The 21,336-nt window shown below is 48.0% G+C and overlaps 1 protein-coding gene and 1 long non-coding RNA gene across 5 annotated transcripts in view; one reads left to right on the top strand and one right to left on the bottom strand.

Moving 5' to 3' along the window:
- Positions 1-21,336, top strand: part of LOC105020787 (glucosidase 2 subunit beta) — a 110,817-nt gene that overhangs the window by 17,698 nt on the left and 71,783 nt on the right. For all 3 annotated transcript variants that reach the window (XM_034290713.1, XM_034290714.1, XM_034290712.1), the window contains 2 exons: positions 3,686-3,758; positions 9,155-9,233. In XM_034290713.1, coding sequence (XP_034146604.1) covers positions 3,686-3,758; positions 9,155-9,233 — 152 coding nt within the window. The remainder of the gene's footprint in view (positions 1-3,685; positions 3,759-9,154; positions 9,234-21,336) is intronic.
- On the bottom strand, positions 1,984-3,676 carry LOC109615037. 2 transcript variants are annotated; one of them, XR_003777956.2, is made up of 3 exons: positions 2,916-3,676; positions 2,671-2,829; positions 1,984-2,298 (listed from the first exon to the last, which is right to left on the bottom strand). It is a non-coding gene; the product is annotated as an uncharacterized LOC109615037 (long non-coding RNA). The 2 variants fall into 2 exon arrangements; XR_002196060.3 differs by having other exon boundaries at positions 1,984-2,398.

A 21,336-nucleotide genomic window follows, 5' to 3' on the forward strand; every position in this document is an offset into this window, starting at 1 on the left:
ATCGTTTCTGTCATCAAGTCAAATGTTGGGCTTTTAAACTGTGGCAGATCTTGAAGTGGGAATTTAGTGCACATGAGATTTCAAAGATTTGTCCATATTTGGCTTGATTTGTTATTCTGCCTTCCACTCCCTGCCAATGAAAAACATCCATACGATGCTGCCCCCACTACACCTCAAACACATGACCAGGTGACCAGAGGGTGACCAGGAGTTGACAATGAGATACCCAGATGACAACGAGATGACCAGATGACAACAAGATGACCAGAGATGACAACAAGACCTGGCAGTGACAAGGAGGTGACCAGGTGATCCCCTGATGATCGCCAGATGATCACCTGGTGATCAGGAGATCACAACAAGGTGACCAGGAGATGACCAGGTGGTGACAAGGAGATGACCAGGAAATCGCCAGGTAATGACCAGGTGAAGATGACCAGGTGATTACCATGTGACCAGGAGATGACCATGTGACCAGGAGATGACCAGTGCCCTCCTTCAGCAGATTCTGTGCTTTGTGTTCTGGTCAGAGAGATACATGTTCTCATCAGACCACAGAAACTTGGACTATGGCCTCAGAGTGTCTCACATACCTTTTTGCACACTACAGGCATACTGTTGCGTTGCTTTACTTTGAAAACAACGTCCATCTGGCCATTCTCTGATAAAGCTGGGCTTGGTGTGACAGAGATGGTTGTATTTTTGGCAGGTTCTCCATCGTTTCAGCAGAGGAACTGGCCGGTCCAGCCCAGTCGGAAACCCAACTGTAGGGTCCGGGTGAAGTTGGCACCCTGGTCTCTGACAGACAGCCGCAGATTGGCCTGGAGTCGGGAGTGTAACGCCCCATGCCACAGCGATTCCATTTCACTGGATTGGTTGAAGGGGAAACTCTCCCTGAGGGGGCGGGGCTTGGGGTGCGTGACGCAGCCGTTGGGCGGTTTGAATTGAACACCGGAGTATGTTACGATCCGAAACCCCCCTCACTGAGCGCCAAGGCTGCAATGTTAGGGACTCCCCCCAGCGCTCATGTCGAGAGGTTTGTGTGTCTTCGGTGGCCTGCTGCTCACGGACGCCTTTCACATCTGCCTCCTCACAAAGAAGACCTCTGTATTATCGGCTGTGTTTGCTGCGAGGAAGATCTCAAGGCCCCCAGCTGCTGTGTTCCACTTTCTGTCTTCTGCGTGTTCCGGTCTTTACTTTAAGACTTCTTGGTTCTAGCTGTGGCACGCTGCAGATGACTGATGGTCTCCATTAGTATACAAAGCGGGCCATGTGTGCCCGGAGAGCCAGTGGCTTTGACCTCTCTTCTCTGCCTCTTCCTTTCTGCTCTTTATTCCCCTTCTTCTCTGGCGGCTGCGGCTTTTCAGTGAACGGAGGGTCGAGGCGGTCTCCCGCGAGATACGAGCAGGGCAGGATGGACGGAGTCCAACGACTGCAGATGGGGTTGGATGTCGTGCGGGCAGCTCAAGCAAAGGAGAGCTCTTTGAGGGCGACAGACACGTGCTGTGGTGTGTGGCATGTCGCCGTTCTGGGAGGAAATCGCCTGCCCGTTGTTACAATTAACCATCAGCAGAAACGCATCGGCAAGGTTCAGTGAGACTGAAAAGGAAATTGCACGGTATGAACAGGAGACACCAGCGGTGTGTGGTTTTAGTAAGCAGTGTTGCTGACTGTGGTGTAGGCTGTTGTCTCTAGTTATTACAGTGTCTTACTAATTTTGGTTAATGACTATGGAATATAGAATGGGGATGTTTATTTTACAGTAAGCGGGTCACCACCAGCCCATGTCCAGAGTAATTCATCAAAATGATTCAGTCTAGTTTCATAGCCAGCCTGGTAAACATTTCTCAGCGACGATGGGGTTATTTTATAACACAAAGATTGATTATTGAAATATGAGGAGCTAACAGTCAAACATGCAGGATTATCGGATCCGTGGTGGATTAGGAATAGCATCATAGGCTGGAATATCATCAGGAAAGATGAGGAAATATGTTTTTATTTTGATAATCAAGAATATTGACCCATTCAATAGAAGGTATTCATTCACCGGGTTAACTACTAGACCTACACACCTTACTGGTTTACTTCAAGTCTGTAGTAGGCTTCTGTCTGGTAGGATGTAGGTGAGATCTGTAGTAGGCTTCTGTCTGGTAGGATGTAGGTGAGATCTGTAGTAGGCTTCTGTCTGGTAGGATGTAGGTGGGATCTGTTGTAGGCTTCTGTTTTGTAGGATGTAGGTGGGATCTGTAGTAGGCTTCTGTCTGGTAGGATCTAGGTGGGATCTGTAGTAGGCTTCTGTCCGGTAGGATGTAGGTGAGATAATTCAGTTGATTATGAGTTTCCCCTCTGATTGGCTGAAATGTACTGTGTCTCCTTGGCAGGAGGCTTGTCCAGACTGGAGGGAATTTAATATTGTAACATTGTTGATGGACACCTTCATAGAGCCAGGAAAGTTAGGTTGTTGTTCTTACAAAGTCCCCCACACAATGATGCCATATTTTACACATTTTACATGTGATGGGGTTTTCACAGGGGGAAGAAAGCAAGCAGTACAATATCAAATATCTAGGCTACATCACAATGGTGCTAGATTCATACATTTCTGTCATGTATGTGTGACAGGACATCAAATAATAAGTGTGGATTTAAATTTGGGTCATGACTTACCTTTCATTTCTGCCGCGGGGCGCAAACGCAGCCAGGTCGATTTTTATTTTTTTCTGGTCGGCCAACTGCCAAGCGTTCATTTCTCTTATGTCTCTGTCTGCACAAGGTACCTGGTGAATAGATACCGAGAATATCTTGTTGTCCACGACCGCAGACATCCTACGTGGTTAGAAAACAAACGGCATAATTATGTTGGATGAGCTAACTTTGGAGTCGTACATCAACGAAACAAAGGACCGCGTTACCTTAGCCTTTTGACGAGTAACGCTAGCTTTCTCGCCCCATCGATGTGTTCAGGGTCCCCGTTTTTCTCTGCTAAACATCTGGACCGTGATTCTCACCGCAGTGAAAAATGGCTAATTTCACAATTAGCTTTTCTGTAATTGCAAAAATGATGTACAGAGAGGTAATTGCGGCAGATGTGTAATTAGCGATGTGAAAAGTGCTTCTTGCTCCGTCTTCTGGGGAATCGGTTTGCCCTTGGGCTCACGTCCTTTCAGTCACTGATAAGGGACTCTTTCATTAATGGAGGTGAACTTCCCGCCCGTCTTGCTCGTGTGGAAGTGATCGGACGTGGCTCGTGAAGGAGTGCGGGAGTGTAGCCTTTTCACAGTGCTCGAGTACTAGGACGAATGGTGAACAGAAGAAATCACTTCATCATATTGCTGTACAGCACAAAGCTCCCTGATTGCATTCTGGATCCTGGTACCCATTACACCACCCTCCTCCCTTTTTTATTCGGTGGAACCAAGTGTTCTCACACAGCACGACTGACTCATCGCCTGATTGGCCAAGCACTTTGTGAATCTAAACTGTCCTTCCATTATCCCCGCAGTTCATTCTCCTGTAGCGCCACCCAAACCTGCGTTTTTGCCTCTGTTTAGACTGCTCAATGTTATTTGGCAGTTAAAAGTTCATTTCAACACTACCAGATTGGACCTTAAGAGGTCTGTTGATAAAGGTTGTCGATGTAGGTCAATGGGTGATTCCCCAATTGTTACGTTTGTGTTCACAGGTCACAGAAGTCACATTATGAATGAGTCTCCAGTCAGCATTTTCTATGAGTTGGACAGCAATAGAGATGGCAGGTAAAGAACATTGCACCTAACCTACACCAGAAATTCCCTCTGTTTAAAACAAGTCAGGGTACTCAGTGTTCTGTGTTTATTTGTTATGTGGGATTAATGTGTTTTTTAGGGTTCATACTCCACTTAGTTTTTTATGACCCTAAACCCTAAATGTTTTGTCTCAGAATTCTTTCTATAACTGAGTGATAACCAATGTAATTTATTATGTGTGCTGTTAGATTACAGAAGGGTGAACTACCAAAGACACATGCTAATCTGGCTATCGCCACCAAATCATCCTGTGGTAAATTCTTTGAAGCTTCTTGCAGGATCTTCCAGTTTTGTGATCCCACACAGCTTCAGTTACACGCACGTTGAGATCTCTAAGGTGGCCCATCTAAAACGCAGACTTTTATCCACTCAAAGGAGGTCTTAATGGGCTTTACGGAGTGTTGCAAGATCGTTTTTTTCCAATCAAATGGCAAGGTTAAGGCCAACCCTGACAAGTACCTGGGAAGAATTTACCTCAGGACTTGAAAAATTTAACGACAATCAGCCAAACTTTCTCCAGCTTTCCATTCTAAGGGAGGCCACACAAACTACTGCCTTATTTTAAGAAGACAAGATGTTTTTGTTACTTTTAATTATAGTAATGTTTCTTTGTGTTTACTGTAATGTTATATAGCGTTTAATTTTTCAAACAAATAAACACTGCTCAGAAAAACATCTTTAAACAATTATCACAGGTGGCTTAAGACTTCTGCGGAGTACCATATGCATGTCTTTCTTTTTTGTTTTTTTTTACCGGCAAATAGAAATCAGTCAATCATCCAATCAATACCTTTGTCAAAGTGATCGATAAGAAAAACGCTTGAGTAATAGGCCTAATTCATATTCGACTGCGCCCCTCGTTGGCCTCCAAACTTGGCCCGGTCAGTGAGTGTCATTTGTCTCCCCGAACCGTTCCTCCCTCTCCCTCCCAGCTCCAGCGCGGACCGCCGTTTTCCCTCGGCACGGGAAAGCAATTTATTGCCTTGTTTGCGTTGCATAATCTGCCGCCTCAAAGGCTTCAACGGGGCCCGTTGTCACCGCCGCGGCCCCCGTGAGACGTCTAACTCACCGCCGTGGGCAGTGTTTAACCTCCTCCGCCTGCTGTATGGAGAACGCCTCACATTTTGCTTCCCGGCGAGATATTTTAATTTCCTCCATAGGTTTGCAGAAAACCGACCGGATCTCCAATGAGCCCTCCCTCCCTCCCACCCATAACCCCCCCCCCCCCCCCCCCCATTCCTCATTCACAGCCCCCCCTCCCTCCCGCCGCCTGGAAAAAGAAATCAATACCGTCCAATCTAACCGGGGCTCATTCTCCAGGAGAGGATGGGTCTGGGATTGTAAAGGCGACGTGCTGTAAAACATATGGCCGCGTCCAGCCGGGATGTGCTTGGGCAGCGCTTTTCTCCCAGTGCCGCGGTGGCTAATGCCTTTCGGAGCCGTGCGAGGGACTCCATTATTCAGCCGGCGTCCGTCCCCACGAAAAGCCACAGCGTCCCCGGTGCGGGGCTTAAAGCAAACACATTACTAAGCTAAAATACATGCGAGTCTGGGTTGTTTTTACAGTCAGCTGTTTGTTTCAGTCAATCTGTCTTTGGGATACCGGCCTCGCTTGGTGGAAGGGGGGGGGGTGGTGGTGGTGGTGGTGGGGGCTGGTTCTGATTCTAATTTGAATATGGCAAGGGGCAGCACCGGGGAATGTATATGCGTGGGCACGACCTGCCTAAATGTCAAGCCCAATTTAGATTGCTGTGCTTTTGATAAGCGCATACTGGTTACTATTATACCTGATGCTAGCAAAATGTTCCACACACAGGCTCAAAATGCAGCTAATGTGAACATTGTGAACTGTTTTTAATGGGTCTTTCTTTGTCCCCAACGACTGGAAATACCGTAAACACTGCTGTTCTTCATCCGTTTGATGGCAACAGCTAATTACCCCACTGCAAATTCTGCTGTAATTGCGCTCACATTTATCAGATAGTGTAATTTGGATAGTCAGTCTGTAAATGCTTTTCAGACTACCTACAGGTTTGGGTTGTCAATGACATTTAAATGATCTACTAACATCAACCCTAACCTTAATTAATCCTCCTCCCAATGCCAACCCTAACCTTAAACCTCATCTTAACACCAACTCTAACCTTAAACCTCATCTTAACACCAACTCTAACCTTAAACCTCATCCTAACATCAACCTTAACCTTAAACCTCATCCCAACCCTAACCTTAAACCTCATCCCAACACCAACCCTAACCTTAAACCTCATCCTATCACCAACCCTCACCTTAATTAAGCCTCATCCCAACACCAACCCTAACCTTAAACCTCATCCTATCACCAACCCTAACCTTAAACCTCATCCCAACACCAACCCTATCCTTAAATCTCATCCTATAACTAACCCTAACCTTAAGCCTCATCCTATCACTTACCTTGATCATTTCTCTGACCTTTAAACCAACACTTATTTTAATCCTAACCTTTGCAAACATACGTTGTTTTTGATAGTTTGTTGATAGTATGAGTGGTTGTAGAGCATCTATAGATTGTCATTTTGACTATCCAAATAAAGTGAAACCTGTAATATTATTGTGGGAAATTATTATAAATAATGGCTCATATTTTCTTAAGAGCTGTGATCCCCTTCTGAATTATTTTTTTAGTATAATTTCTTAATTTGAGGCTGGAATAATGATCATATTATTCTAAAGAAAGTCTGCTTTGAAATCATGGATTCATGTTTTTACCAGATTTAGAAAAATAAAGCAGTCATAAACGTAATCCTTCTTCAGCCAGGAATTCTGGGAAAACCGGTGCATTTATTGAGAGTTCCTGAAATGTCGCCTTCCTAGTTAAACTGCCGGTAGCCTTCCTCAGCACTGTGCACACCACCGAGTCCCCATGCCAACAACCTGGCAGTTGGCAGACCAGTGGTGGATGGACTGGCAGCGGCAGTGTTGCCTATAAATAGTGTCCACCAACTGCTCTGTGAAATCCACCATAATGCAGCCTCCCCAAGCCAATGTAACGGGCTATGGTTTTTACCCTCCACCCGGCTGTATGTCTCCCTCCACCTGGCTGTATGTCTCCCTCCACCTGGCTGTATGTCTCCCTCCACCTGGCTGTATGTCTCCCTCCACCTGGCTGTATGTCTCCCTCCACCTGGCTGTATGTCTCCCTCCACCTGGCTGTATGTCTCCCTCCACCTGGATGTATGTCTCCCTCCACCTGGATGTATGTCTTCCTCCACCTGGCTGTATGTCTCCCTCCACCTGGATGTATGTCTCCCTCCACTTGGCTGTATATCTCCTATATATCTCCGTCCCTCCCTCCCTCCCTCCCTCACCCACCACTCCATCTCTTCTTCCCTCCCTCATTTCTCCCTGCCTCCATCTCTCCCTCCCACTTTCTTTGTCTTCTGCCCCTCCCCTCTGTGTGTCTCTCTCCCTCTCTGTGTTTGTGCACACTCAGTCTCATTCACCCCCCCCCCCCCCCCCCACTGATGGAACATAACCTCCCAGGATCTTGTGTGATTGGGTCTGAGGCCGGCTTCGCCAGCCGTAGATTGGACCGGACCGACAGCGCCATGCCCTCCATGCCCCTCGCGCCGCAGCAGAGACCATTTGTCTCCGGCGGTTACCCACACACTGATGTTTTTTCATGTGGGAGCGCCCAGCTCTGTGCGCCGGGGAGGTTGTGTGGTTGCCTCCCCGTCCATTTGTGACAGGATCACGGCATTGGTGCCGGCCAGCAGGTCGTTACCCCGACTGTATTAGTTTAGATGAACCCCCGAAATAGACGGCTGGCAGGGGGACACCTGACGGAGGGAGCTGAATGTTCACTCAGAGAGGTGCGTGCGTGCGTGCGTTTGTGTGAGGGAGATTGTTTGAACGAGTTTGTCCTTGGCTGTGTGCCCTCTAAAAAGAAATACATATCGCTCTCAGGATTTTTGTGGAACTCTCTAGGACAGCGGTTCTCAAACGTTCCACAAGCGTGTACCACACCAACGAATAGCAGAACCTGGCTTTCAAATTAGAGGGAGCCTCCTTAAAGGCTAGTGTCTTCCGAAACCAGGGTTCCCCAACCGCAAAGCCTGCGGAAGTCTGTGTTGGAAAACTGGGTGGGAAGCTTCTGTAAATTAGGGAAACCATTCAAATGCCTTGTTTGGGTGGAGGTCTGTCGGTTCTTACTTGGTGTAAGAAAAAGTCTCTCCCCAATCTTTCCACTGTGCCTGGCCATTAGAGCATTCCGACGCGATGAGCTATAAAAGCCTGTTCGAGGGGTCTGAGGGCTCTTTATAAAACACAGAGTTCGGAACAGATTTTAGTTCTTCCCCCTGTGTGTGAGTTCAAGACACGTGGAAATGGGACAACCAAATAAGGTGTTCATATTGCAATGCCCACCTCTCAGTGAAGACCACAACAGTGGCAGCTAATCACCGATTTACGAATCGCTGTGCATCGTAAATAACGGCTCATTCTTATTTGTAGATCAGTCAGTCTCGGTTTACCCGTGATGCATTGCGGTTTTGATCCCCTCCAAAGACGTCCATTGTGAAGGAGCGTTGATCAAAGGTTGGGTGCTGTGGAGAAAAGTGAGAGGGGGAGAGAGGGAGGGAGGGAGGGAGGGAGAGAGTGAGTGTGGGGGATAATCGCCCTGCGCCACTGTAGAGTGTAAGAGCTCCACACGCACCTCGGCTCTGACAGAATGGAGAATACACCCAGGAATTTAGCTCCATAGCTCATCCTCCATCTATTCCACTCTATCAGTGGAGCAGCTTCCCTCCAGCCTAAACGCCCCACCCGCCCTCCTCCAACAGAATACTGAGCAGACTAGAGCTTCTCCTGCGTCCCACCATGTCGGGGTCCTGGGCGGAACCTCACTTCTAATACCGGGCCGATGCCAGTGGTGTGGCGTACGGCGCCGCTCGGGGCTTCCGCTCCGGAAGAGGTGAATTAGTGGAACACGGGCGTGTGTTGGCGCCGCGCTCGTGTTCCCAGATGAATTAGGCCTCGGTCGTCACGCCATCCCCGTCTGAATGTCTCAATCAATCATGTTTATTTCACGAAGCCCTTTTTATTTGATTTTTTTTACATCGCCAGTTGTCACAAAGTGCCTAGGCAGATACCCGACCTAAAACCCCAAGCGATGCAGATGTCTCCAATCTTCCCCTAAAGCCCTTCTTTCATCACTCCTCATCCTGCTCTTTGTGTTACATTCTAACATCTTCCTTTCGTTCTCTCTCTCCCTCCTCTCCTTATTTGTATTTTTTTCTTTCTTCTTCCCCTCACTCACGCAGTTGTGGTGTCATGCGAAATTGCATTTAACCCTTTCTGTTGCCTCGCCCCTTTCCCTGCCACAGGCTAAGCGCGAAGGAGGTCCGGGCCAAGCTCACTGACATCCAGGATGGAGAGCGCGTTCTGTCGGAAGATGAAGCCGTCGTAAGTTCAAACTGTATTTCCGACCTCTCAGTTTGGTCTTTGATGCAGCCATGTCCTTTAGTTATTTTTTGTTTTAGCAAATCAATTTTGTGATTAGTTCGTTTGTGTTATCAGTTAGTATTGAGCTAGGAAATTGGTGAATTAAGTTGAATCGGGGAAGTAGTTGAATACGTTTAATCAGGAAGTAGCTGAAGACATTGAATCAGGAAGTAGGTGAATAAGTTCAGTTGGGTGAATGTTGGGACGGACCAACAATGTGTACCTACGGGGCTCAATGGAAATGGCATGTGTTTCAATGAAAACATACAGTGAAGTATTTCATAGCATATCAGACATTATTACTGTCAACCAGATGTCCGTATTGTCATCAGTTTCCCCTGGATCCACTGTCGAATGCTCCACTGCCATTCGACAGGTTCCCTGACCACAGGGTCCGTCCAGGCTCATTTGGATTCAGCGTGGGACAGGCACAGTTCCTGTCAGTGACTGTCCTTCAAGCCCTGATGTGTGAGAACTCGGCTGTCGGTTCCACTTCAAATTGCGAGTTTGCGCACCGAGGGCAGACATCAAATAGTTTCTGCAGTAAACAAAGTAGCTGGTGATTTGGCCCCTTTTCTGTTTTTCCTTTTGAAATCTTCTTTCACTGTGAATGTTAAACAGCATGCGAGGGGCACCTACCCTAACCCCTGCCCTCGTTTAGGTGGGCGCGAGTTCTGGCTTGGCCTGCAGAACGTACTAACTGTTACCATTCGTACAACATTAACTATGTACGTCTCAAAATGCTTACAGGGGATTAGTGCAGAGTTCCTTATCGCGCCGTCTGCAATGTGCGGCGATCGATGTGTACGTTCGCTCTCGTCTGTGTGTGTTTGTGCGTGAGAGACTTATCTGTGTCTATATTCCCTGGAAGTGTCTGCTATTTAGGTCAGGAGTTATGTTATCCAAGATAGCTTTACATAACTAGCCTCAGTTCTCTCAAAGCTACTTTGGACGCATTAACATGCTAAGGATTTGGGTATCAGTGAGCAGCTCTCTGCTCGGAGGCATTGAAGGGTCCACAATGGGGAAATCACTACTTGTTTGTTGTTTTCAGCTGGTGAGGAGACAGGGGAGGCGGTCATAATTAATTCAAATACACACGTGAAGTGAGCAAATGAATATGAATATGCATTAATATGAAAATGCGCACTTACCCCATAATCAAAACAAACGATAATCAAGCCGGCGAAATTAAACGGGTTGCCGGCGACGGTGGTTAACAGCGACGGTTCACATTAGAACGAGGAAGCACAAAGAAGATTGAGAGGCTGGAGCTGGGGGGCAGGATACAGGGGCCTGTTTTAATCCCAGTGATTTTGCTGTGCGTTTCCCCGTCCGACGGGCAGCGGCGTTTGGCTCTCGTTCAACCTGCGCTCATTTTATCCCCGTCACACAATCCCCACTGAGTGTCACCTGGGTCATTTGAGGGGCGCCGCATTGTGCTGCTCGCGCCGTGACCGTGCTACATAAACATTACCTCCGAGGCAGCCCGACACCCCTCTGTTTTTCCCCCCGGTAGGTAGAGATGTAGCAGGCCTCCACGCTGAGCTCTCAGACGCCTTGAGAGCCGTTGAATCTGAGAGAAAGAGGAAAGGATGAATCATCTCCCTTCAACGGTCTGTTTTGTGTAATGTCTAAAGACTTTCATTGCTTTGGCGGGGAGAACGTCAGAAGGAATTGGGTTGTAGCCCCCCCCCCCCCCCCCCTGTTTTTATTTTCTTTCACGTCGCTCCCCAGCATTGTGTCACTTCAACACCTTATCATTGGCTTATTCTCTATACTTTCACCGAAGAGGCTTTAGGCGCTGCTGGAAGATTCCGTTTCTGCATCAGCGGTCTGGGCAATTCAAGAATATAGAGAACCTCAATAAAACAATTTGATGATCAAAGGAATCGTTCCTTTCTGCCAGGAGAAGCATACCTTCAGACAGTGGCATTAAGGGATGTTATTCTCTTGTGTTGAAATGACAGTAGGCTTGTCAAGCTCATTAAGATGCTGGGCAGGCTTCACATCAGGGATATTCAACTCCAGTCCTGGAGGGCCAGGACAGACCTTCCGAGTGGTTAATCACAATCCCCTGGTGTCAGTAGGTTTGAATAAGTCCCTCATCGGAAAGAGAGGAGAAAAACCAGAAGTGGCTCTACCCTCCAGGAGCTGGAGTTGTAGAGTACTGAAGTTTAGCCTAACATCTTGGTGAGTTTGACAAGCCTGTTCTTACTTCATCACACAGAAACGCACTCCAGGGCTTGAATGGCAGCTTTTTGCATGGTGTACATCGTTTCTGCAGGATTCATATTTGCAAGCCTTATTTCGGGATTGAGTTGTTTAATCCATCATTTACGACCTGTCTGAATACAGTCCAATGAACACGTCCGACTCCGCTATGAATGTCTGGCTGGTTTGTGTCCACATTGTCTCAGTGCTTAATCATAACGCTATCATAGCCTGGTTATATCATAGCCCGGTTGTATCATAGCCCGGTTGTATCATAGCCTGGTTGTATCATAGCCTGGTTGTATCATAGCCTGGTTGTATCATAGCCTGGTTGTATCATAGCCTGGTTGTATCATAGCCTGGTTGTATCATACCCTGGTTGTATCGTACCCTGGTTGTATCATAGCCTGGTTGTATCTTAGCCTGGTTGGCATGCACATATCTATTTTGTCATATTTATTGTGTAATATGTATTTCATCTCTATTTTCCCGTTTCCTGCTATATTTGAACCCACTTGGTTGCCTCCGTCGAAAAAAAGAAAACTAAAATGCTGCTGAAAAAGAAAGCTTGCCCTTCCTACAGGGTTCAAGTGGCTGTTTCTGAGGAGAGCGAGGTGGAACAAGCCACCTGTGTTCTCTCTTTCCATGCAGCAAGCTGAAGCAACGTGGAGACGGACCAGTGTTCTACATACATGTTAGATTCATTCCAGAACTCCGGGAAGTGCCAGTGTGTTCTGGAATCGCTGGGTACCGTGACGATGGCAGGCTGTAACCGGATGCCTTGTGACTCGCTGTAGGGGCAGTGTAGCGTGGTGGGCGTACCTACCTGGCCAGCCGGCGAGCACTCGAAGGCGTGTGCGGAGGTGCGTCTCGGTGAGGGAACCCATTCGGTCCGCGGTGCACGACCCGCCCAGAGCGGGCTGAGCCTGTAGCTTCTTTGCTACATTTCTGTCGTTTCACGAGAGGCTGTCTGGAGGCACCTGCCTCGTTCCCACGTCACAGGACGCCAGGCTCCCACCCCCCCTCTGCTTGGGCCTAAGCCCTGTGGATGTTCCCCTTTTCACGGGCGGCTGAGCGTACCTGCCAGTTGTTTTGAAGCACCCGCCGATATACTGTGTATGAGGAATCGTAATAACGCATGTTAACTCCGTTCGTTTGGGCCCGCTGGTGTGTCGCCGTCAGACTGTGCCGTAAGGAAAGGGAAGGGAAAAACCTCTCCTTAATGGAGACACCGCGTTTCCACCGGCCACCAGAAGGGGGCAGCAGGGCTCTTGTGTAACCGGCGCTAATGTGAAGTCACGTTCACAGGTCATTTCATCTCTTTATTTTATGTACTGGGCCTGCGGTGCCTCTTCCCCCCCCCCCCCCCCTTCGTTTCAGGGAATGAGATCCCTCCTCTTTCCGACAAGGACCCCCCTCACCTTACACCAATAAATTATTTCCAATTGCAGGGGGGCGGAGGGGCGGGGGGGGTTGCGGCGTGCAGCCTCGCTGCAGTTTCTGGGATTCGATTTCTGATATAGAGAAGCCATGATAGACGGTCCTTCTTAAAGGGCCGCGGCGTCTTCGCGGTTCACGGCTTATTCATTTTCTCCGGGGTGTCCGTGCGCGACAAACGGGCTCGGGGTTGTGCAACGGCAGACCTGTCGGCGTAATGTGTCTGGGGTCCGCTGTGTCTCGGGGGAAGGAGCCTGTCTCCCGCGGCGGTAACCGCGGCTAAACGCCGTATAGGCTTGCAGGATAATAGCAGAGTAATGTACCTTTACGGTGGAGTACGGCTGGTAGCGTGGCCCGGGTGTTAAAAGCCTGTCATGTCGGCTGACTGAAAATGAAGTGTGTGGCCTGGGTTCCCAACGTCAGGTCTGGTCCTCACCGGCGCGCGCCTCGGTGTTTGCTTAATGTGAAATGAAGGGCCCAAACCGGAGGTGCGTGAGCCGCGGTCCGCGGTGTGGTGGTGGAGAACGCCGACACGTTGAGGCGCCGTGTCACGTTCTTAGTGTTTGTTGGTTAAGGGGGCGGCTTCTGGGGACGGGGGGGGGGGGGGGTGGGGACAGGGGGTGCGCTGCCGTGGGGGGAGCTGGCGTTACCGTTCTCATCGCACGTCTCGCCTCTCCGTTGTCGTGTAACCCTGGTTTCGTAGATGTGTCTAGGGGTCGTGTGGTTGAGGAGGTAGTGGGAGGTTAAGAAGCAAGACTGTCAGAGGGGATGTTGAAGGAGGTGGCGTTTTGTGTTCTTCTCGAGGGCTCCTTGGGGCTGAGGAGGTTGTATTTACGGGGGAGCTTTCACCGACGGCATCTCTTTCAGAACTGAATAGAATGGCCTTAGAGGTGTATCTGACTTGAATAGAATGGCCATCAACATTTCTCTGAACTCAACAGAGTGGCCATCAGCATGTAGCTGAACTGAATAGAACGGCTTCAACATGTCTCTGAACACAAGGGAATGGCCTTCAACTTGCTTCTGAACTGAGCAGGATGGCCTTGGACTTCTTTCAAAATCCTTGCGAAGGAGCACCAAGAAGACACACAGGGAAACACGCATGCTCACACCCTCAGCCTTCCCGTCCTCTGGGGTGTCCGTACTCCAAACTCTGAATTCCAACGTTAACCTTCACCTGTTCCCGACCCTGACCTTAACCTTGAACCTGTAACATTTTAACTTCAGAGTCGGAGTGTGCACAAAGACTTCTCTATGGTGAAAACAGGGCATTAACAAGAGTTTTTTTTCTTTCTTGAGCACCCAATTGGTTGGAATTCTCCCCCCCGTGCATCCTGGGTAGGAGGGTCACAGAGCACAAAGGGACGGATTGTAATGTGGTAAGAAGGCTGTCACATAATGAGAGCATTCCAGGTCATCGTTATCGCGGGCGCTTTCCCCGGACAGCGTGTGGTCAGATCTCACACTGCCCGGAGAAGTGTTTCGGATCTCAGGAACCACACAGATATAATACAGCAATATTTTAAGTGACTGCAAATATATATATATAATTATTTATGAAAAACACATTTGTTTCCACTTGCCGTGGATGCTCAAGGTTATGTCTGTGATCTCACTGTTCATACTACATCACCTGGCCTAAAACTACAAACGGCCTTGCAATTATATTCTCGTCTTAGTGGAGATCTCCCGTGCTTCACAATGCTGCGCGTTGTATTTTTATAATGAACACAATAAACCGGAGGTGTTTAAAAATAAATGGAAGGTGCCCGAGGTCTCCTCACGAGCCGCGTTGGCTGAAATGCTAAAAGCAAGCCCGGGGCAACGGTTTGTGTTCTCATCACCCCTCTCCACTTGTCAACCATTATTGAGGCTGCACAAGGCTGTCTCCTGTCACAAGCTCTGGGCGCCCATCTGCAGTGATGACCAGGAGCAAAGTCGTTGGTTGCCATGGCACCATCAAAGAGCTGCTAACCCCTGCTCGTCTGTTTTCCTATTGGCCAAACGGACCCACTTACAGGTGACAGAGTGTGTTGATAAGTCTGTGTAGGCTTGTGTTCAGCATAAACTGTTTGCATGACTTGTTTTCAGTACACAATCTGCAGAACGCTTAATTCAGGTTGTTGTGTTTCCCCCCAAGCTGTTATAGAAATCCAGTTAAATACGCACTGTATCTACTGAAGAGTTAGTTGCATGATTCATTGTCCCTGACAAATTAACATAATACGCTAAATTATATCTGTTTTTTTAGCATATATTTAGGTTGAAATGAAATCAAATCCAGGCAGTAAGACAAAGTGGGACTGACAAACAAACAGACATATAGACAGACAGACACAAATAGACAGACACAAATAGATAGACAGAAATCGACAGACAGACAGACAGATAGATAGACAGACAAATCGACAGGCAGACAAATCGACAGACAGACACAGACAGGCAGACAAACAGATAGGCAGACATCTTGGTGTAGAACAAGTGGTCTTTTGTTGGGTAATAGCAAATGTGTTTTGTGAGGTCTCCATGACGACCCCACTGTAAGACAGATGCTCCCCAAGAACACAACTGTCAAGGTCCTCGCTATTCTGGCTCGGAGGAGTCTGGGCGAAAATGTAACGTCGGCCAAAGGAATGTTTCTTTCTCATCTCACAGTTTGCACCGCTTGAGAGCGGATGACACCGCGGATGACACAACTCCCGTGTCTGTCTGTCAACCTCGCTTTTTATCCGACCGACGTCTGCTGGCTCAGGTTCAGCCGGGCGTCGGAAGAACCAGACACAGATGGCCGTTCCTCTGGAAAATCGGCGGAGCTCAGGGTTCTTCGGGGGGGGGGGGGGGGGGGGGGGCGGCTCCTGTATCTAAGCGCAGTTCGCACCGCTCCTCGACGGGTAAAACGTCTTTTGGGGCGGAAAACTGGGACGAGATCTGAGTTCACCCACAATCCCACCCCGTCTGAGTGTTCCATAACAACGCCTTAGATACCGCTGCTTCATCCGCTGCTTCATCCGTGACCTTTACTTTGGCGTCATTAGCCTTATACATCCACACGCATCCCCCCCTTGTGCGCACCCCCCCCCCCACCAATTTTTTGCTACACTGATACTTCAGCGTTGACCTTTTCAGTCTTCCCGTCTCGCGAGTGAGTGAAAAGAACAACACCCCAAGTGCCTCATGCCTCTTCAAACGGCGGAGGCAACGAGGCGCGCCGCAGAAGCCGCGTAACGGGCTAGGTGGTTGCCGTTACACGCCGGCTGGCCTGCGCTCAACTGTGACGAGCCACCTAGGAAACACCACGTCGTTGTTGTCTCGACAACAAAAGCCCTCTGTCTCCCACTCTGTCTTGCCGATGAGTGCCGCCCTTGCCCGACTCATGCAACAGGGGCACCGTTACGTAAGGAACATTTAAAGATGTGCTTTTATTTTTAGCCGTCCCGGGGCCTTGATCCGTTTCCTCTAACAGTTCTCTGCCTTTCTCTCCTGTTCTCTCTCCTGTTCTCTGCCTTTCTCTCCTGTTCTCTGCCTTTCATCATGCTCGGGGTTAGTTGGTACAGACATAATGGGAGCCAGGGTTTCCCAGGTAAGACTCTGGTGATCCAATGACAGAAGTGTCCCAGATTTCCGGTGGTCTCAGGTGTAGCCCCGTCTGAAGCAGACACGACGACGGGGGGGGGGGGGGGCGGGGGGTTGAGGAGCGACGGATGAGAAGTGAAGGCAAGCCGGGTGGGATTGCACTGTGTACCTACATTGGGTTGCCTTGGATGAGCTTCACACAGGCTCTTGGTTATCATGGGTTTCCAAATTGCAAATTCTCCATTCGGCTTAGGAAATGGCAACCTACCTTTTGGCTGCCGTTTGTGGTTGTTTTCGTAGCGTAGCCAGTTAACTTCTAATTATTTCACCTCTGGCCTGGCTTCGCCACACTTCTGGGATCCGTGACTGTAGTATCACTGCAGTACCATTGTTGTATCACTGCAGTACCGTTGTAGTATCACTGCAGTACTGTTGTAGTATCACTGCAGTACTGTTGTAGTGTCACTGCAGTACCACTGTTGTATCACTGCAGTACCATACCACTGCAGTATCACTGCAGTACCATTGTTGTATCACTGCAGTACCATTGTTCTATCACTGCAGTACCATTGTTGTATCACTGCAGTGCCATTGTTGTATCACTGCAGGACCATTATTGTATCACTGCAGTACCATTATTGTATCACTGCAGTACTGTTGTAGTATCACTCCAGTACTGTTGTAGTATCACTGCAGGACCATTGCAGTACCACTGTAGTATCACTGCAGTACCATACCTCTGCAGTATCACTGCAGTACCATTGTAGTATCACTGCAGTACAATTGTAGTATATCTGCAGTACCACTGTAGTATCACTGCAGTACCATACCATTGCAGTACCATTGTAGTACCACTGCAGTACCATTGGAGTACCACTGTAGTACCATTGTAGTACCACTGCAGTACCATTGTAGTATCACTGCAGTACAATTATAGTATATCTGCAGTACCATTGTAGTACCATTGCAGTACCATTGTAATACCACTCTAGTATCACTGCAGTACCATTGGAGTATCACTGCAGTACCATTGGAGTACCAATGTAGTACCATTGTAGTACCACTGCAGTACCATTGTAGTATCACTGCATTACAATTGTAGTATATCTGCAGTACCATTGTAGTACCATTGCAGTACCACTGTAGTATCACTGCAGTACCATTGTAGTACCACTGTAGTACCATACCACTGCAGTACCATTGTAGTATATCTGCAGTACCACTGCAGTACCATTGTAGTACCACTGTAGTATCACTGCACTATCAATTATAGTACCACTGTAGTATAACTGCAGTACCATTTAAATGCCACTGCAGTATTACGATTACTTTTTAAAAACCCATATGCAATTATTGTAAGGTCACAAAGGTTTTATGTTCGGACTTATTTGTATGTTGCTTGCATGAGTATTAAACTACTGGTTGATATTTGGTAGAACTACCAAGTCTCTAGGTATGTTTCTACCAACTATATACACAGTGTCAAAATGGTTTTGGGCCACTCTTGGCAGATTAGCTTGAGGTTGTTCAAAGTGCTTGTGGACCACAAGTTTCAAATAGCACCACTGATTCTCAATAGGATTCATGTCAGGACTTGGACTGGGCCGCTGTAGGACATTCACATATTCTTCTTGAGCCACTGCAATGTTCCTTTGACCTTGTGCTTCGGATCTCTGTCCCGCTGAAGGGGGAATCTCCTCCTAAGCAGACAGAAGCAAATTATTTTGCGTCACACTGACTTTAGATGGAAACCTGCTGTTTGAGTCACCAGGTGCATCATGTCATGTCTTACAGTTTGCCCTTCGAGTCAGGAGCACACAGTTCCCCTGTTAAAGTCAGGAGCACACAGTTCCCCTGTTAAAGTCAGGAGCACACAGTTCCCCTGTTAAAGTCAGGAGCACACAGTTCCCCTGTTAAAGTCAGGAGCACACAGTTCCCCTGTTAAAGTCAGGAGCACAAAGTTCCCCTGTTAAGTCAGGAGCACAAAGTTCCCCTGTTAAAGTCAGGAGCACAAAGTTCCCCTGTTAAAGTCAGGAGCACAAAGTTCCCCTGTTAAAGTCAGGAGCACAAAGTTCCCCTGTTAAAGTCAGGAGCACAAAGTTCCCCTGTTAAAGTCAGGAGCACAAAGTTCCCCTGTTAAAGTCAGGAGCACAAAGTTCCCCTGTTAAAGTCAGGAGCACACAGTTCCCCTGTTGAAGTCAGGAGCACAAAGTTCCCCTGTTGAAGTCAGGAGAACACAGTTCCCCTGTTAAAGTCAGGAGAACACAGTTCCCCTGTTAAAGTCAGGAGAACACAGTTCCCCTGTTAAAGTCAGGAGAACACAGTTCCCCTGTTAAAGTCAGGAGCACAAAGTTCCCCTGTTAAAGTCAGGAGCACAAAGTTCCCCTGTTAAAGTCAGGAGAACACAGTTCCCCTGTTGAAGTCAGGAGCACACAGTTCCCCTGTTAAAGTCAGGAGCACACAGTTCCCCTGTTAAAGTCAGGAGCACACAGTTCCCCTGTTAAAGTCAGGAGCACACAGTTCCCCTGTTAAAGTCAGGAGCACACAGTTCCCCTGTTAAAGTCAGGAGAACACTATTCCCCTGTAAAAGTCAGGAGAACACAGTTCCCCTGTAAAAGTCAGGAGAACACAGTTCCCCTGTAAAAGTCAGGAGAACACAGTTCCCCTGTTAAAGTCAGGAGAACACAGTTCCCCTGTTAAAGTCAGGAGAACACAGTTCCCCTGTTAAAGTCAGGAGCACACAGTTCTCCTGTTAAAGTCAGGAGCACACAGTTCTCCTGTTAAAGTCAGGAGAACACAGTTCCCCTGTTAAAGTCAGGAGCACAAAGTTCCCCTGTTAAATCCTGTTCCCCCCTCCTCCCTCCTGTTGAACTCATTTCCTCCCACATCATCTCTCCTTTTTCTCTCCTTCCTTACTTCCTTTCTGCCCCTCCTTTCCTTTTCTCCATCCTTCCTTTCCTCCCTTCATCACTTTCTTTCCCTCTGTTGTTAACCTCCTTCCCCCCCCCCCTCCCTCCCTCCCTCCCTCCCTCCCTCCTCCCCCTTCTTCATCTCTTCCCTCCTCTCCATCGCTGAGTCTTCTATGTATTATCAGAAGAGTTTCTGGGGGCAATCCAATTGCGTGAACGTCATCGGGGGCTTGTGCGATCGGGTTCTCGGTTTTGTCTTCCAGCCGGGTTTCTGTTCTCCGTGCTCCTTGGCCTGGTGGCCCGACGGCAGGAGACAGAGGCTCTCTCGCCTCTCCCCTTTCACGCGGTGACATTTCTTCATTAAATATGGTGTACTGCCGCAGGACATACTTCCGTTCCCGCGATCCCCAGACACTAATAATTACATTGGCATTTAGCTCCGCGATGAGCCAATCCCTGCAGCTTGCGTCCCCGAGCCCGGATACCCGGCGAACCCATGCAAGACGCCCATCGGTCCGTCAGCGCTGGATTCTGTTTGGTTGTTGTGGTTAAGAAAAGACTGTAATTTTACCAGGGTCAATCCAGATCAGACACCGGAGTGTAACAACTTTTGTTGACATATTAGAAGTGGCTGTCATCCAGTAGGAGCCAAATTACTGTAGTGTGCGCCAATGAATTCAACCCTTTGTTCCTCTCAATGACCGAAAAGATCTAGCTGGTGCGTGCGTGCGTGCGCGCGCGTTTTTAAATCCTCCCATTAGTATGCGACGGTGGGTTCATGCTAAAACTGCGCACACTGTCCTCTTACAAGCACCACCAGACAGGTTCCACAGTGTGTCTGGACGAGTTGGGGATTCTGCAAACACACCTGGAAATAGTTCTGTCGGAGCTGTGGGATGTGATCTCACGCCATCGATACAGAACATTAGGTAGACTCCTCATCTCCTGCTTCATATCTGTTTCTGGTCGAAAAAAATGACAGTTTTGGATACACGGTTACTTGTTGTTTGTCTGACTAGACTGAGTTCAGAGGCCGCGGCAAGTGTTTGTTTTAATGGTGTTACTAGTTTTCGAAAAACACGTAGTCAACAAAAGGCAACGCAGCAACTGAAAAAAACATTAAAATGCTTATGTTTTCATTAGTACCATATTACATCCACAGTGGGCGTTTGAAATAGAGGCCTTTAAACCTGTCATCATTTCCCAAAACATAAGCAAAGGGACCAATTTGGAGTAGCCCAGATCTCTATGGTGAGCTCTTGTTTTTGCCCGATTTAATATGATACATTCATAAATTATCATGAATTGCTTCTTCAAAATTGTTTACGAGAGAACACTCTGTGTCCATTTGAAGGCAGGGTTCGACTTCATATAAAACATTCCCAGTCAGTAGATCGGATCAGACACATTTGGCCGGATGACTTCATCACTCAGGTTTTTATCTTGATACGTGCCCATTCTGTTTAGGAGACGTCTGAGGATGTTGACTAATGTTTTTTCTCTTTTCAAGCAATTTAACTCTGAAACCGACTAACGCACTTAGCGTAGGCCTAATACCAAACTTTCACGTTCACTAACCTGCACACTTAGCGTAGGCCTTATACCAAACTTTCACGTTCACTAACCTGCACACTTAGCGTAGGCCTTATACCAAACTTTCACGTTCACTAACCTGCACACTTAGCGTAGGCCTAATACCAAACTTTCACGTTCACTAACCTGCACACTTAGCGTAGGCCCTCTCAACCATGTATTACCGTTCAAGTAGCACCGTACCTGTCATAGGTTTGGACAAATGTACCTGTTCAAGTTTAAAATGAATGGAAGAAATGTGAGCATGATTTACAAAAACTGACCAAAAAATGCCTGAAATCCACTATGTATTTGGTTTAATTTTACTTGATTTTAGTTGATTTGACCATTAAAATACA

This window comes from Esox lucius, chromosome 24, assembly GCF_011004845.1.
Source record: "Esox lucius isolate fEsoLuc1 chromosome 24, fEsoLuc1.pri, whole genome shotgun sequence".
NCBI lineage: Eukaryota > Metazoa > Chordata > Actinopteri > Esociformes > Esocidae > Esox > Esox lucius.